This window comes from Neoarius graeffei, chromosome 22 (assembly GCF_027579695.1).
Source record: "Neoarius graeffei isolate fNeoGra1 chromosome 22, fNeoGra1.pri, whole genome shotgun sequence".
NCBI lineage: Eukaryota > Metazoa > Chordata > Actinopteri > Siluriformes > Ariidae > Neoarius > Neoarius graeffei.
This window is the reverse complement of record NC_083590.1, coordinates 37,159,868-37,175,470: the sequence shown is the minus strand read 5'-3', so window position 1 is coordinate 37,175,470 and position 15,603 is coordinate 37,159,868. Positions and strand designations below refer to the sequence as shown.

The following is a 15,603-nucleotide window of genomic DNA, read 5'->3' as shown; positions in this document are numbered from 1 at the left end:
CTGTTTCTCACACAAGCCCTCCAAGACTCCCGTGAGGCCGTGATGTTCTCCCAGGCGTTAGGGTTGATACCCGCCAATTTCAGGTCCCTTTAGCACACATCCTTGAAGCGGAGGTGAGGTCTTCCAACAGGACGAGTCCCTTGGCGCAATTCCCCGTACAAGATATCCTTGGGAATACGTCCTGAGTCCATATGGTGCATGTGTCCTAGCCACCTGAAGACACCTTTGGATCAGCAGAGTGTGGATGCTTGGAATGCCAGCACGTTCGAGGACCTCGGTGTTGGTCAGACTGTCCTGCCAAGAGATGTTTTGGATGCGCCTGAGGCAGCGGAGATGGAAGCTGTTAAGCCATTTTTCTTGTCTGGTACTGTATATGGTGCCCAAGACTCATTGCCATACAGTAGAGTGGAAAGAACACAGGCTTGGTACATGCAACGTTTGGTGTTTGAAGATAACTGGCGGTTGGACCAAACTCTCTTGTTCAGTCTTGCCATGACACCTGCAGCTTTACCGATTCTTGCACCGACTTCGGCATCCAAGAAGAGGGAATAGTGGGGCAGCATAGCTAACCTATTGTGCATTTTGTGATACAAGCACCAAATTTGGCACAAATGTACATTGACATATGGCGAACATTTTCAGATATTGAGCCACTCGGAATTCTCTCTTCATGTCCGCCATATTGGAATTCAAAATAGCTGCCATTTGAAATCTACATTTGCGCTTATCTGACCTAAACTTCACTTCCCTGTTGTTTCCATTCTGTGGACTGTTACATGAAGAATAGATATTTTTATATTCCAATTAAATTTAAGGTAATATTAGCACTGTGTTTGCCATCCAGACTGGTCCTATTGCAAGAGGATAGTGATGACCACATCAGTGGATTTTATACTTTTCCTCATTAAATAATATTTGGTGCAGGTGATGACCTAATCAATACCTCATTAAGTAAAATGAGATGTGTTGGAATCCCAGCACAGACACTGGAATGAAATGGCTGCCGTACACAGAGATGCTGATTTAAGAAAAGATTTAAGTGGTCTCTTATTTCTTTTTTTTCCAGAGCTGTATGTCATGTCTCTACACAAAATAGCCCATATTATTGAGAAATGGATTGATCAGTATAGTTTGCAAAATTATTTACAAATAAAAAAATTAATTTGTCAACTATTCACCCTCCATTGGTGTAAAACCCCTAAATTAGTTATGGTTAAATCAGCTGAAAGTTTCCAGAAACTATGAGGTGATTTCCATTCTAAAGACAGTGATTTGATTGTAGAAAGCTCCAGGGTTTATTAGGGAGCATACTTAAGCAAACAGCATCATGAAAACCAATAACCTATGAAAACACATGCAGGACAAGGTTCTGAAAAAGTGTCAATTAGGGTTTGGTTATTAAAAAAATATCCCAAACTTGGAGCACCCACAGAGCAATATTAAATCCATCATTTTAAAAAAAGGAAAGAATTTGGTACAATCATGAGGAAGTCATCCACCAAAAGTCAGTGACTGAGTAAGTAACCAAGAGGCAGAGGACGGAATAGATGCTCATTCTTGTTCATCAGCATTATCTAGTTGTTCCAGTTAAACTTTCAGGAACACACACCTTCTCCTGCTTGACAATGCAGTCACCTTCACCCTTCCATCCATCCATCCATCCATTACCTGTAGCCACTTATCCTCTCCAACAGGGTCACAGGCAAGCTGGAGCCTATCCCAGCTGACTACGGGCGAAAGGCGGGATACACCCTGGACAAGTTGCCAGGTCATCACAGGGCTGACACATAGACACAGACAACCATTCACACTCACACCTACGGTCAATTTAGAGTCACCAGTTAGCCTAACCTGCATGTCTTTGGACTGTGGGGGAAACCGGAGCACCCGGAGGAAACCCATGTAGACATGAGGAGAACATGCAAACTCCACACAGAAAGGCCCTCGTCGGCCGCTGGGCTCGAACCCAGGACCTTCTTGCTGTGAGGCGACAGTGCTAACCACTACACCACCGTGCTGCCCGTCACCTTCACCTACTTTAGGATAATTAGCCTATTGCTTAACTGTTGGAACTCCTCCGGGTTCCATATCAAACCTAGAACAACACAGAATCTAATCAATAACTCAAACTTGTCAAAACAATTTTTACTTCACAGACTTTGAGTAAAATGTTGTCTTGTCAAAAATACATGATGATGAATATTCATCTCTCATGAATTAAGTGGAGTACTGTAATAAAGTATGTCATTTTGAAAAATGGATACCAGGAAATATCGTCATGTACTATAAAAATATTTGACCCAGAGGTAATCGCACATGTAGAATTCAAGTGGTGGCCATTTTGAAATCCAATATGTTGGCTAATTTATAAAGATACACAATGCAGATTGTAACCATCGGATTCCTTTCCTCCCAAAACATACATTTGGACACCAGAATCGAGTCAATAGCAGCATTAGACCCAAAGATAATCGAAAATGTAGATTTCAAACAACGGCCATTTTGAAATCCAATATGGCGGCTCATTGGTACAAAATATGCGATACAGATTGTTACCATTGGATTCCTTGCCCCCCAAAACATACATTTAGACACCAGAATCGAGTCAATAGCAGCATTAGACCCAAAGATAATCGAAAATGTAGATTTCAAATGGCGGCCATTTTGAATTCCAATATGGCGGACATGAAGGGAGAATTCCGAGTGGCTCAATATCTGAAAATGTTCGCCATATATCAATGTACATTTGTGCCAAATTTGATGCTTGTATCACAAAATGCACAATCCTTTTGAATATTCGAGCTAAACCGCCCCACTAGAACTAATGATCGTTGAACCCAGATATGACTGTCAGTAGCATCCTGAGTAAATGATGAAGTCGTCCAATAGCGAAGAAGACAATAACTATAGACATGCTCTCAAGAAAGAGTGTCTCATAAACTCATTAAGAGTTAAAGCTGAGAGACGGGACAATGGGCAACAATCATGGTGTTGCGTGCTCACAGGTGAAATATAGCCGCTTAGCTTCCAGACGTGAGTGATGCTGGCGCACAGCAGAGGCTCGCTGCGAAATTCAAGACCGTTTTGCCGGCTGCCTCTTACATCAACACGTGATGTCTGTTCTGCACAATGTGCTTAAGCTGATAGCTTTCGCACCATGAATAAACATCACTTTTTTCGCTGTGTAATATTCACAGTGTGTGAGAAAGTCCTCATGATAAAAATTGTTTAAAAAAAAAAAACTATCAATATGTCAATTAAATCACATGAAAACAAAAAAAGTAACCCGTGTGTAAAAGCCTTGAGTTCATGAAAACACATGGTCCTACGGTATGAGGAGTGCTGTGCTGTTTATGCATCATCAAGGAAACTAAGCAGCTGTATGACTCACCATCCAGCTCAATAATCTCCATCCGCTCTCCCTCTACATCCTGCCCCACAAAGTTGAAGCCCTTCTCCTCAAAATGCTGCTTCAGCTCTGGATTGACCTGCAGAAGCAAAAGCCACTCTTCATGACTTCTACATTCATTAACATGACACAACGTGTCTATATGCACCTCACTGTTACATGACAGTGTCTTGCAAAAGTATTCATCCCCCTTGGTGTTTGTCCTGTTTTGACTCAAACAGGTTTTCCTCCAGAATTGCCCTGTATTTAGTGCCATCCATCTTTCCTTCAGTTCTAACCAGCTCTCCTGTCCCTGCAGATGAAAAATATCCCCACAGCATGATGCTGCCACCACCATGCTTCACTGTAGGAATGGTGTTCTCAGGGTGTTGGGTTTGCGCCACACATGGCATTTCCCATGATGGCCAAAAAGATCAATTTTAGTCTCATTTGACCAGAGAATTTTCTTCCATGTGTTTGGGGAGTCTGCCACATGCTGTTGGGCAAACTCCAAACGTGTTTTCTTAAGCAATTACTTTTTTTCTGGCCACTCTTCCATAAAGCCCCGCCCACTCTGTGGAGTGTACGGCTTAAAGTGGTCCTATGGACAGATACTCCCATCTCCGCTGTGGATCTCTGCAGCTCCTTCAGTGTTATCTTTGGTGTCTTTGTTGCGTCTCTGATTAATGCCCTCCTTGCCCGGTCTGTGAGTTTTGGTGGGCGGCCTTCTCTTGTCAGGTTTGTAGTGGTGACATATTCTTTCCATTTTGCTATAATGGTGCTCTGTGGGATATTTTCAGTTCAGTTCAGTTTAAATTTATTGTCCTAAAGGGAAACTTGTCTTACAGTCAGGTACAGATACACATAAATAGCACACAGATACACAAAGACACAAAAAGGAAAACTGACAAACTAATATAAATAGACAAACTAATATAAAGAAACTGTCTTACCTATCTATATTTCTGACACATGGTCATCAGACTCATTTGTGTGCAATAAAGCAAAATTGTGCAAATTGAGCAGACGTATTGCACTAGGGATAAAAGAGTGTCTTGTCCTATTGAACTTATAAAAGGGGACTCTTAGGGCCTCTGCATGCTCTTGCGACAAGGCTTTCGCAGATAGCTTTTCGCAGACAGTTGTAATTTATCGTTGAGCGGGGAGTAATAGGCGTGCGCGATGTTATTCTCCGCCACAACGCAAGGGGGCGCGAAATCGCTAGGAGTAGTTGGTGGGTGTGGTTAGTGGAGTGTTTATCCTCCGGTTACTTATGATGACTAGAACTGGAGTCGTATAGATGTACGTACTTCCTCACTTCCTCGATCAACCGCTCTTCGTGCTGCTCCATCTTCGCTCGTGTTTTTAAAAATGGCGGTCGTGAAAACAAACCAAACCGGGAAAGTAGGGAAACAGAAGTGCGTGTACAGCGGATGTAGAGTGGACCAATCAGAGCCCTCTTGTCTGCGAGGCTTCTGCGGTGATCACAATTTTTGGGAGGTGCGCGCAGAGCGTCTGTGAAGGTGGGGGGGGCTACACAGACGCCATCTGCGAGGACTGCGTTGTCAGCATAAATTTGCCTTTAGTCTTCGGCCTGAGGGGGAGAGCTTCAAATGAACAATGAAGAGGGTGATCTTTACAGTCCAATATTGACCCTGCCTTCAAAGTTTGGGATATTTGTTTATAACCCAACCCTGATCTATACTTCTCCACAACTTTGCCTCTGACCTGTTTGGAGGCTCCTTGGTTTTCATGTTGCTTGCTTAGTAGTGTTGCAGAGTCAGGGTCCTTCCAGAACAGGTTGATTTATACAGACGTCATGTGACAGATCATATGACACTTGGATTGCACACAGGTGGATCTTAATCAACTAATTATGTGACTTATGAAGTGAATCGGTTGGACCAGCTCTTATTTAGGGGTCTCATATGAAAACACTCCAGGTTTCTGTTTTTTTCATCTTAATTATTGTTTGTGTCACAATAAAACAACAATGTGCACTTTTAAAGTGGTAGGCATGTTGTGTAAATTAAATGGTGCTAACCCTCCAAAAATCAATTTTAATTCCAGCTTGTAATGCAACAAAACAGGACAAACACCAAGGGGGATGAATACTTTTGAAAGACACTATGTATGAGATGATCCCAATAAATTCCTGGCAGAATTACAGAACAGACCCTCTAATGCAGGGGTGTCTAAACTGATCCATAAAGGGCCGTGTGGCTGCAGGTTTTCATTCCAGCCATGCAGCAGCACACCTGACTTGGCTCATTCAATCAACTGAACTGTCTTCACACAGTCAAATACTTGCAGCCACACCCACCCTTGATTAAAGGGTGGGTGTGTCAGTTGATTGAATAAGCCAAATCAGGTGTGCTGCTGCATGGCCGGAATGAAAACCTGCAGCCACACGGCCCTTTATGGATCAGTTTGGACACCCCTGCTCTAATGGATCACACAGAATACAAACATCCTTCAAATCGAGCTTGAAGTATTTTTTTTTCCCTGTCCATTTGCTGCCGTTTTGTGAAATTTGCATCATTCTTCCTATTGGTGGCTTTTAGGTCAACATTATTCACCACACTCCGATTAATAAAAATAAATAAATAAATAAATAAATACATTCCAACACTGCCAGAACTTTGTCGTTGCTTGTCTTGGTCACTAAATCGGCTTTTGCTGAGCACATCGTGTTACACACTAAGATGTCCGTGGGCTAAAAACCTTACAGTTTAAACCCAACTTTATTCAATGTAACAGAGAACAAAACACTGACCTCGCTACTTTATTGTAGCAGTCAATTTTATTATTATAATGTAACCCTGTGTAACATTTAAAAGTCAGTTCATAAAAATTAGTATATGTATATTAGTTTTGTTAAAAAGAGTGTTAAAGAGTTCATAATATTTAGGTTGAAAAAAAATGTTTTGGATAAAACATAATAAATATATGTACAATTTAATAAGTTACGCTACTTACAGAAAAAATAAATAATAAGAAATAAATAGATATATGGTTAAAAAGGTCTGTTATATAAAAGATGAGAAACTGATTTGAGCACGAGTGCGATTACTGTGAAATCTAACTTTTCCTTTAAGTTGTATGTCAGTCATTTGATTTCTGCATTGTCATTGGTCAGAAGCAAGTAATCAGCCAATCCAATTCATGCAATTATGTTGGAACGGGGCGGGAAGTTCACGCTGTGGTTTTAAGCGTAGTTGAACCGGAGAGTGAGGGAACATTTTTTCAGTCAGAGTCCTGAAGGAAGCGAAGGAATTGTGGGAAACATTTGAGAATTATCATCGAGGACGACTACCCATGGTCCTGTGTGTATATGCTTTTCTGTGAACTACAGAAGGTAAATATAATGTACATTTTTAGTTTGAGCTGTAACTTCATGTTGTAGTTGAAAAGATGCATTTGGATACATGCTATGCTAACGTAACATTCCATGTCTGCTGTTTTCCCGATGCTAAAATAAGCTAGCGCTAAGTATGACCTGGCGTTCGGGTATAACTGAATGTTATAGCTCGAGGATATTGTGGCTCAATTCGCTTTTGTGCCGTTAAAGGAGACGGACGCTGTGAAAACAAGATTGAGACAAGTTTTGCTGGTGGATGGACCCTGCTGTTTTTTCTTTCCCGGACTTCGTTGCTGCATGCGGACTGCATTGTGGACTGTGACTGCCATCGGCCTCTGTGGTCGCCATTAACTATCCTCTGCTATCCCTTTTGTCCCTCATTTGGATTTGTGAGTACATTACTGACTTTGACATTGCACGTGCTTCTTAGTTTATGCTCTTATTTTAGTGAAGTGACCAAAAAGTTTTAGGTCTCACCGCACCCGAGCTTCGGCACAGACCTGCAACCTGAGTTTGGGGTTATTTGGAGTGTGTGTGTGTGTGTGTGTGTGTGTGTGTGTGTGTGTGGGCGGGCCCACGGGTGAATTTTGAGTTTATTGAAGTTAAAGGAAATTGAGACCAGGGACATTTTATTTTAGTTTTGGTTTATAGGGTATAAAACCAGAGTTCCTAGAACCTGACGTACACCGTTTAAAGAGACCCTGTACTTTATTTTTATTTTTGTGTTTGAAAAAATTCTTATTTACTTTTTTATAACAGCTTTCATTTTGTCTTTCTGTAAATAAATACCTGTAAAGGTTTTGGTTTTTCTAAAACAGTGTGGTGGTCCTTACTGTAAATTAGTGAGTTAGCAAAATTAGAATAACTTTCAGATATAAGGGGTAAACCTTTTACTTTACGAACTCAGGCCCAGTCTCCCTCAGCATTTAGTTATATCCTTAAATGGGAGACCTGGGTTACAATAATAAGCCTCTTATGCTCTCATCTCATCTCATTATCTCTAGCCGCTTTATCCTTCTACAGGGTCGCAGGCAAGCTGGAGCCTATCCCAGCTGACTACGGGCGAAAGGCGGGGTACACCCTGGACAAGTCACCAGGTCATCACAGGGCTGACACATAGACACAGACAACCATTCACACTCACATTCACACCTACGGTCAATTTAGAGTCACCAGTTAACCTAACCTGCATGTCTTTGGACTGTGGGGGAAACCGGAGCACCCGGAGGAAACCCACGCGGACACGGGGAGAACATGCAAACTCCACACAGAAAGGCCCTCGCCGGCCCCAGGGCTCGAACCCAGGACCTTCTTGCTGTGAGGCGACAGCGCTAACCGCTACACCACCGTGCCGCCCCTCTTATGCTCTATTATAGAAATTTTATCAAGAGTAGCCTGTCTATTACAAACCATTCTGCTTCACCCTACATTTGGTTTTCTTATTTTATATTTGCTTTTAGTATAAATATACAGATGATTACAGAAAATAATCAGCATGCTCTGACTGGTCGAGAAATTCGGACTATTTCTCGATAATCACCTTGAGCGACTCTGTAAAATGGCGGCTAATCGCTTCAGTAAGTGAGGAAGAATTAGAAATGATGAAAGAAAAATGCTGTTCCTAAACGCACTAAAGATGCTACGAAGTTTGGTCGAAAACTATTCAAAGGTAAGGTGGGATTGTGATTTATTTTATCTGTTTCAAAACAAAGTATTTTATGTGACTCGGTGTAGATACAGTGCTGAGCGTAAATGAGTACACTCCCTTTGAAAAGTAACATTTTAAACAATCTCTCAATGAACACAAACAATTTCCAAAATGTTGACAAGACAAAGTTTAATATAACATCTGTTTAACTTATAACGGGAAAGTAAGGTTAATAATATAACTTAGATTACACATTTTTCAGTTTTACTCAAATTAGGGTGGTGCAAAAATTAGTGCACCCCATAACAAAAACTACTACATCTAGTACTTTGTATGGCCTCCATGATTTTTAATGACGGCACCAAGTCTTCTAGGCATGGAATGAACAAGTTGGCGACATTTTGCAACATCAATCTTTTTCCATTCTTCAACAATGACCTCTTTTAGTGACTGGATGCTGGATGGAGAGTGATGCTCAACTTGTCTCTTCAGAATTCCCCATAGGTGTTCAATTGGATTCAGATCAGGAGACATATGTGGCCACTGAATCACTTTCACCCTGTTCTTCTTCAGAAATCCAACAGTGGCCTTAGATGTGTGTTTACTCATGTTGGAAAAGTGCACGACGACCAAGGGCACAGAGTGATGGTAGCATCTTCTCTTTCAGTATAGAGCAATACGTCTGTGAATTCATGATGCCATCAATGAAATGCAGCTCCCCGACACCAGCAGCACTCATGCAGCCCCACATAAGGAAACTGCCACCACCGTGTTTCACTGTAGGCACCAGGCATTTTTCTTTGTATTCCTCACCTTTGCGACGCCATACAGTTTTGAAGCCATCAGTTCCAAAAACATTTATCTTGGTCTCATCACTCCAGAGTATAGAGTCCCAGTAGTCTTCATCTTTGTCAGTATGGGCCCTGGCAAACTCTAGGCGGGCTTTTTTGTGCCTGGGCTTTAGGAGAGGCTTCTTTCGTGGACGGCATCCATGCATGCCATTCCTCTGCAGTGTACGCCGTATTGTGTCACGGGAAATAGTCACCCCAGTTTGGCTTTCTACTACTTTAGATAACTGCAGTGAACTTGCATGCTGATTTTCTTCAACCCTTCTCATTAGAAGACGCTCCTGACGAGGTGTTAACTTCCGTGGACGACCTGGACGTCTCTGTGAGATGGTTGCAGTTCCAGGTTTCTTAAATTTTTGTACCACTTTTGCTACAGTATTCTGACTGATAAGGAAAGCTTTGCTGATCTTCTTGTAGCCTTCACCTTTGTGGTGTAAAGAAATTATTTTCTTTGGAGAATTCTGAAGCGACACGTTGAGCATCACTCTCCATCCAGCATCCAGTCACTAAAAGAGGTCATTGTTGAAGAATGGAAAAAGATTGATGTTGCAAAATGTCTCCAACTTGTTCATTCCATGCCTAGAAGACTTGGTGCCGTCATTAAAAATCATGGAGGCCATACAAAGTACTAAATGTAGTAGTTTTTGTTGTGGGGTGTACTCATTTTTGCACCACCCTAATTTGAGTAAAACTGAAAAATGTGTAATCTAAGTTATATTATTAACCTTACTTTCCCGTTATAAGTTAAACAGATGTTATATTAAACTTTGTCTTGTCAACATTTTGGAAATTGTTTGTGTTCATTGAGATATTGTTTAAATATGTTACTTTTCAAAGGGGGTGCACTCATTTACGCTCAGCACGGTATATGCTTACGCCATTTTTACATTTGTAGGACACTTTTGAAGTTTGAAATAAATTATTTTTTTAATACAATTTTTAAAAAATAATCACCGGTGTATTTATACTACAACAATTATCCGCCTCAGGCTCAGTGAATAATAACCTCAACTTCGTCTTGGTTATTATTTAAATAATATTGGCTGGCGTTGAGTGGTCTCATCTCATCTCATTATCTCTAGCCGCTTTATCCTGTCCTACAGGGTCGCAGGCAAGCTGGAGCCTATCCCAGCTGACTACGGGCGAAAGGCGGGGTACACCCTGGACAAGTCGCCAGGTCATCACAGGGCTGACACATAGACACAGACAACCATTCACACTCACATTCACACCTACGGTCAATTTAGAGTCACCAGTTAACCTAACCTGCATGTCTTTGGACTGTGGGGGAAACCGGAGCACCCGGAGGAAACCCACGCGGACACGGGGAGAACATGCAAACTCCGCACAGAAAGGCCCTCGCCGGCCACGGGGCTCGAACCCGGACCTTCTTGCTGTGAGGCGACAGCGCTAACCACTACACCACCGTGCCACCCGTGTTGAGTGGTCTATCAGATATATTCCATTCAGCTAGCATGACACTGAACGAGTCAAAGATGAGTAACTGAATGGAATATATCTGATAGACCACAAAAAAAAAGCCAGACAATATTATTATTATACATACACACTCTTCATATCAGCATTCTCAAAGGCTGACGCTAGCTTACCCACGACTCGGTGCTCTTAGCGCGGCAGTCCAGTTACCTTCCAGCCGGTGTAGTACTAGTGCAGGCCAATGCTAGTGCAGTCAAGCCGAATATTATAATTATTATTTTTCCCTGCGTAATTTACTTTGTTACTTTTAACATCAACAACTACACACAACGGCGCGACCTGGCAGCCAAAATTCCCTCAAAATCTTCTGCTTTTAACAAAGCAAACCTCATGGCCATGTTTGTTTACAAACTGTCACAGTCACTCGCTCGTGCAGAAGTTTTGCATCTCCGATGTGTCTCTTTTCCAGTTTTTCAATGTCCGTTGGTATGTTTTTCTCTTGTAAATATGCGTGAGGAATATATAATGAAGTTTTGGTAGCCTTTCAGGTGTTTAGCGCATCTTTAGTTTCAGTTTATTTATTTAGTGCTTAAACCTAGCACTGGATTAGCTTTGTCTTCTCTCTCTCCCGGCCGACAAAGAAATGACACTGAGCATGTGCAGCAGAAAAGTTTTGTCACTGGATATTCGCATGAGACGTCGTGTTGTCTTGACAACGTGCAATATTATAACAATACTGCACACTCATTCTCCATTGGGGAGAACGGCGTAATACATGGAGGATAAGCGATATGATAATATCGCATACCATCAATAAACCCACTAGAAGGGAATAGAACACGTTTTTATTCCATGGAAAAAAGTGGCCCGTTTGTACAGTATAATAATCACCGATATTCACTTCACCTTCGGTGAATAATTGTTTAGTAAATGAAGCATGAGAGCACCAGAGTAATATCTGATACAAAAAGAGGAATAACGATTCAAAATGGAGGTGATGTACCTCAAAACGATGTCTGTGCCTTTCTTCAACATAATCTGCATCTCCATAAAGCTTTCCTGAAAAAAAGACAATACTTTAGGCCATTATTAAAAAATGTTCTGTTTCCGGTCCACCGGCCAGGTGAGTGCCGTTTGTGCGGTCGAATTTTTTTTTTTAACGCCGGTTTTTCGACATTTTTTTCGGGTTCGTAAATCTAAAATCGAACTTGACATTTCCGCATTCCCAGGGCTTTCCACTAAGGCTCATACTAGCCAGCCATGACAAATAAGTAGCCGCCGGGGGGAGTAAACACAAAATAAACTCCTGTGCACGCAGTTCCCAGGATTAAATGTATTTTCCACAGACCATTTATTTATTCACTTTACTCAAATACAAAGTAAAATGGTAGTAAATCTTCTTTCGTATTGCATCATGAGGAGTTCCTGGCTTGTAAATCTCTTATTTTCGGTGCATGACACATTCACGCAGCTGAGCATGCTATGAATTAACAACGACAACGGTCTGCAGTGGGGCTACACAATTACACACTCAGCGAACATTTCTCCATTTGTGTATGAAAATACACTCCAACCACTCAGTTTGGTTTCATTTACAACCAACGGTGTCTTTTGATGCCAGCACGTAATTGAACGAGAGAAGACTGGTTTACCGGAGACAAAATAAGCGTCATCTCTGCTTCTGTTCCCTCCGACACACTACTGCCTCCACCGAGTGCGCGCGCACACACACACCGCATGTCGGGGCCGCGGATGAGTTACTCTCCCTTGATCAACGAAGTGGGCGGGGAATTTGTGGTTATTATCGGTACAAACAGCGCGAATCACAACTTAAATGAGTGCGGTTCAGTTTGACATTATTGTCAGTCCGTTAGATAAACATTTAATTTTATTAAAATCGAAAATTAATATTTAGAGCCTGTGGGCTACAAAAATAATAGTCATTAAAGTAGCCGGCTGGACTTAATTGTGTAGTCGGCTGTACGGCCGGCAGCCGGCGCTTGTGGAAAGCCCTGTCGAATCAGCTCTGCGCATGCGCCGTGCGGCACAAAAAAATGGCAGCCACCATGAAGGAAGGAGATCCAGAATTTTCAAACATTTGCTTAAGTGTGAAATCGCAAAATGGTATTCTAGCGAACAACAAAATAGTAAGGATTCAGAAAAACAAATCATTCAGTGATCATTTTAATAGTGTAATTTCATCCGAACTAGGCCTAACGCTCGATTTAGAACTACAAAAAGTCCGCGTGTCGGACATTTTAAGTACCTTTGTAAAAGTTTTGCAAATGTTGCAGTCAGCATTTAAAATGCTAACTTAAAGTTTTTATACAAGTTTCAGTTGATTAAACGGTCATATTTTATTAAATGTGTCTGCTTTTGTAATAAAAAAGTACTGAAAGAAAAAGCAAACACAGCATTGCGATTTCTTATCCATCCATATTAAAAAAAAAAAAAATCCCTCCCTCCCTCCCGAAAATTTTTTTGCTCACCCGGTGGACAGGAAACGGATTTTTTTTTTTTAAGGATGGCCTTAGATACACAGAACAAAATACATGCTGCTTTAAAAGCCATAATTCAACACTAAAATCAAATCAAATTCATTCATATAATCTGATCCTGGTTCTTACGCAATATACTCGACTTGTTCTTGAAAATGGTCCGTCGCTTTCCTAGCCTCATTGTCCCGCCCATTTGTCCTGGATTGTGCTCAGGCATATCGATCACCTAGAACACAACAACATCCTTTATATTCATACCGTGTTGCTTAATTTGATCCATTCATCCATTTTTTATTCTCACGAACTCACCACAGGGTGTTTTGATTCGGGGTCAAACTCAGTAGAGTTCGCATCTGTTGGAAACAAAATAACAGGATGAGTAAACAATGAAGCTGTAAATGTTAACAGGTGGCAAATAATGAGAATGAAAAGCAGCAGATCATACCTGCCCAGCCCAGCATATTCCTGGCGAATTCACAAACTGCAAGCTGCATTCCCAAGCACACACCTAAAAAAAAGCAAAAGCACAGGTAAGTCACAATTTGGACAGACTCTGGAACTGAAATATTCCCTAAATATTATATATATATATATATATATATATATATATATATATATATATATATATATATATATATTTTATTTTTTTTTTTTTCTCCGTGCTCTCACGGAAGGCGGTCGCATTTCTCTGCTCTCCTCTCCTTTTTTTCCCTGCTTGTGCTCTTTGTTTCGTCTCGTCTGCCTATACTTTTTTTTTTGAGAGACTCTCTCCGCATTGAATTTCTAAACTAAAAAAGCATGTGTAACCCCCTTTTTTTTTTTTTTGGACAGGTGCTGATCACCCAGCACAGTAGGCTATAGGCTACTAAAGAGTTACCCTAAATCCCAATAAATAATGGCGCAACAGGGTCCTAAGTTCTCAGCGGTGGAGTGGTGAGCTGGCTGAGATTCCTGATACCATAAGGGTACAAGTATGAGTAGAGAGAGAGAATAATAAGCATAAATCTAATAAATGATAAATTTAACAGCGCGGTGCCTCCACTGCGAAAATACTACACTTACCTTTGAAGCTAGTGTATGGTGTATTTCCTCAGACTTTAAAATAACAGTAGCATGAGTGAAAGAACTAATAGCTAGTCTGCAGTGTGCATGTCAGAATGTTCAAATATAAACAACCAAATGAGCAGCCAATACACCCAAGATATAATTAAATAATAATGATTATATTTATTAATAAGCAATAATAATAATAATAATAATAATAATAATAATAATAGTATTTGACAATAAATGCTCCCAAAGAAGCATGCAATGTAATCACCAAGAAAATAGTAACACCGGCACAAGAAGAGCGGAAACAATTAGCCTACATAATAGAGATGTTACAGATAGCACATCAACAGTGTGTATACCAGCAGTACATAGTAAGAAAATAAAACTGGGTAAAGTATCAAAAGAAAAGAAGTGGACAAGAAAGAAAAACGCGCGCGCAGTTGGGGCCCGTTGGTGCACAGGTGGCAGCTCTGTGAACTGCAGACAGAACAGCAACCGCTGCAATGCCCTTCTAAAACGCTGGCTATCCAGGCGAGACCAGAGGAACGCGTGTGTGTGTGTGTGTGTGTCAGTGTAAGTGTGGGTTCGCGTTACTCACAATCCACCGGTCAAACCAGACGGATCAGGTTACAGATGTCGGTACAGTCACGCAGCAGATGCTCCTGAGCAGAGGGCTAGCTATTGCTGTGGGTTAGCTCGCTCGAATAAGATGCTGCTCACCCCAAACCCCTCGGTAGCGGGCTGGGTCCCAGACCCGACACAGTGAGTTCCCGGGACTGACGAAAGCGCTCCGGTGGGCACAGCACGGAGGGCAGATGTGTCCGCAGAAAAAAAAAACAGCAAGATCACTCACTGGAGTGACACCGGAGTTTATGGCCACAAGCAGACCAAACTATAAAAAAAAACTGTCTGCAAAATAAGTGCTGAAATAGAGCTCACAAACAACGCGATCTCTCTCTGCTCGGCAGCAGGCGGGAACTCCGTGAGCTTCTCCCTCGCGAAGTGATGAAACATCTCAAAAAGCCCGCGAACTCGTGGGCATTAAACATATACCAATTACCATTGGCTGACATCAAAATTCAAATAAAACTACAACGAGCAAATAAGTCTGATTGGTCCGAATGCACAGAACGTCACAACACATCAGAACAGTGAAAATATTCCAAACCACAAGGCATTATGGTAAATGGAGTTAATTACACAGAAAATAGGGCAATCCAATATAGAGTATAAAATACAGTGTTATTTTAGAGGACCTTACACATGGATTTGATAAACTGGTCTCCTAACGAAATTGACACAGTTTTCTCGACGAGAAACCTGGGTTCGGGGGAACCCACCTGTCCTGCCGGAACGACTGTGGAGGACAT

The 15,603-nt window shown here is 41.5% G+C and overlaps 1 protein-coding gene across 3 annotated transcripts in view; it reads right to left on the bottom strand.

Moving 5' to 3' along the window:
- The window catches only part of ctps1a (CTP synthase 1a), an 81,345-nt gene that overhangs the window by 4,386 nt on the left and 61,356 nt on the right, over positions 1–15,603 (bottom strand). For all 3 annotated transcript variants that reach the window (XM_060904780.1, XM_060904781.1, XM_060904782.1), the window contains 5 exons: positions 13,626–13,688; positions 13,490–13,533; positions 13,310–13,406; positions 11,686–11,741; positions 3,392–3,488 (listed from right to left, as the gene is read on the bottom strand). In XM_060904780.1, coding sequence (XP_060760763.1) covers positions 3,392–3,488; positions 11,686–11,741; positions 13,310–13,406; positions 13,490–13,533; positions 13,626–13,688 — 357 coding nt within the window. The remainder of the gene's footprint in view (positions 1–3,391; positions 3,489–11,685; positions 11,742–13,309; positions 13,407–13,489; positions 13,534–13,625; positions 13,689–15,603) is intronic.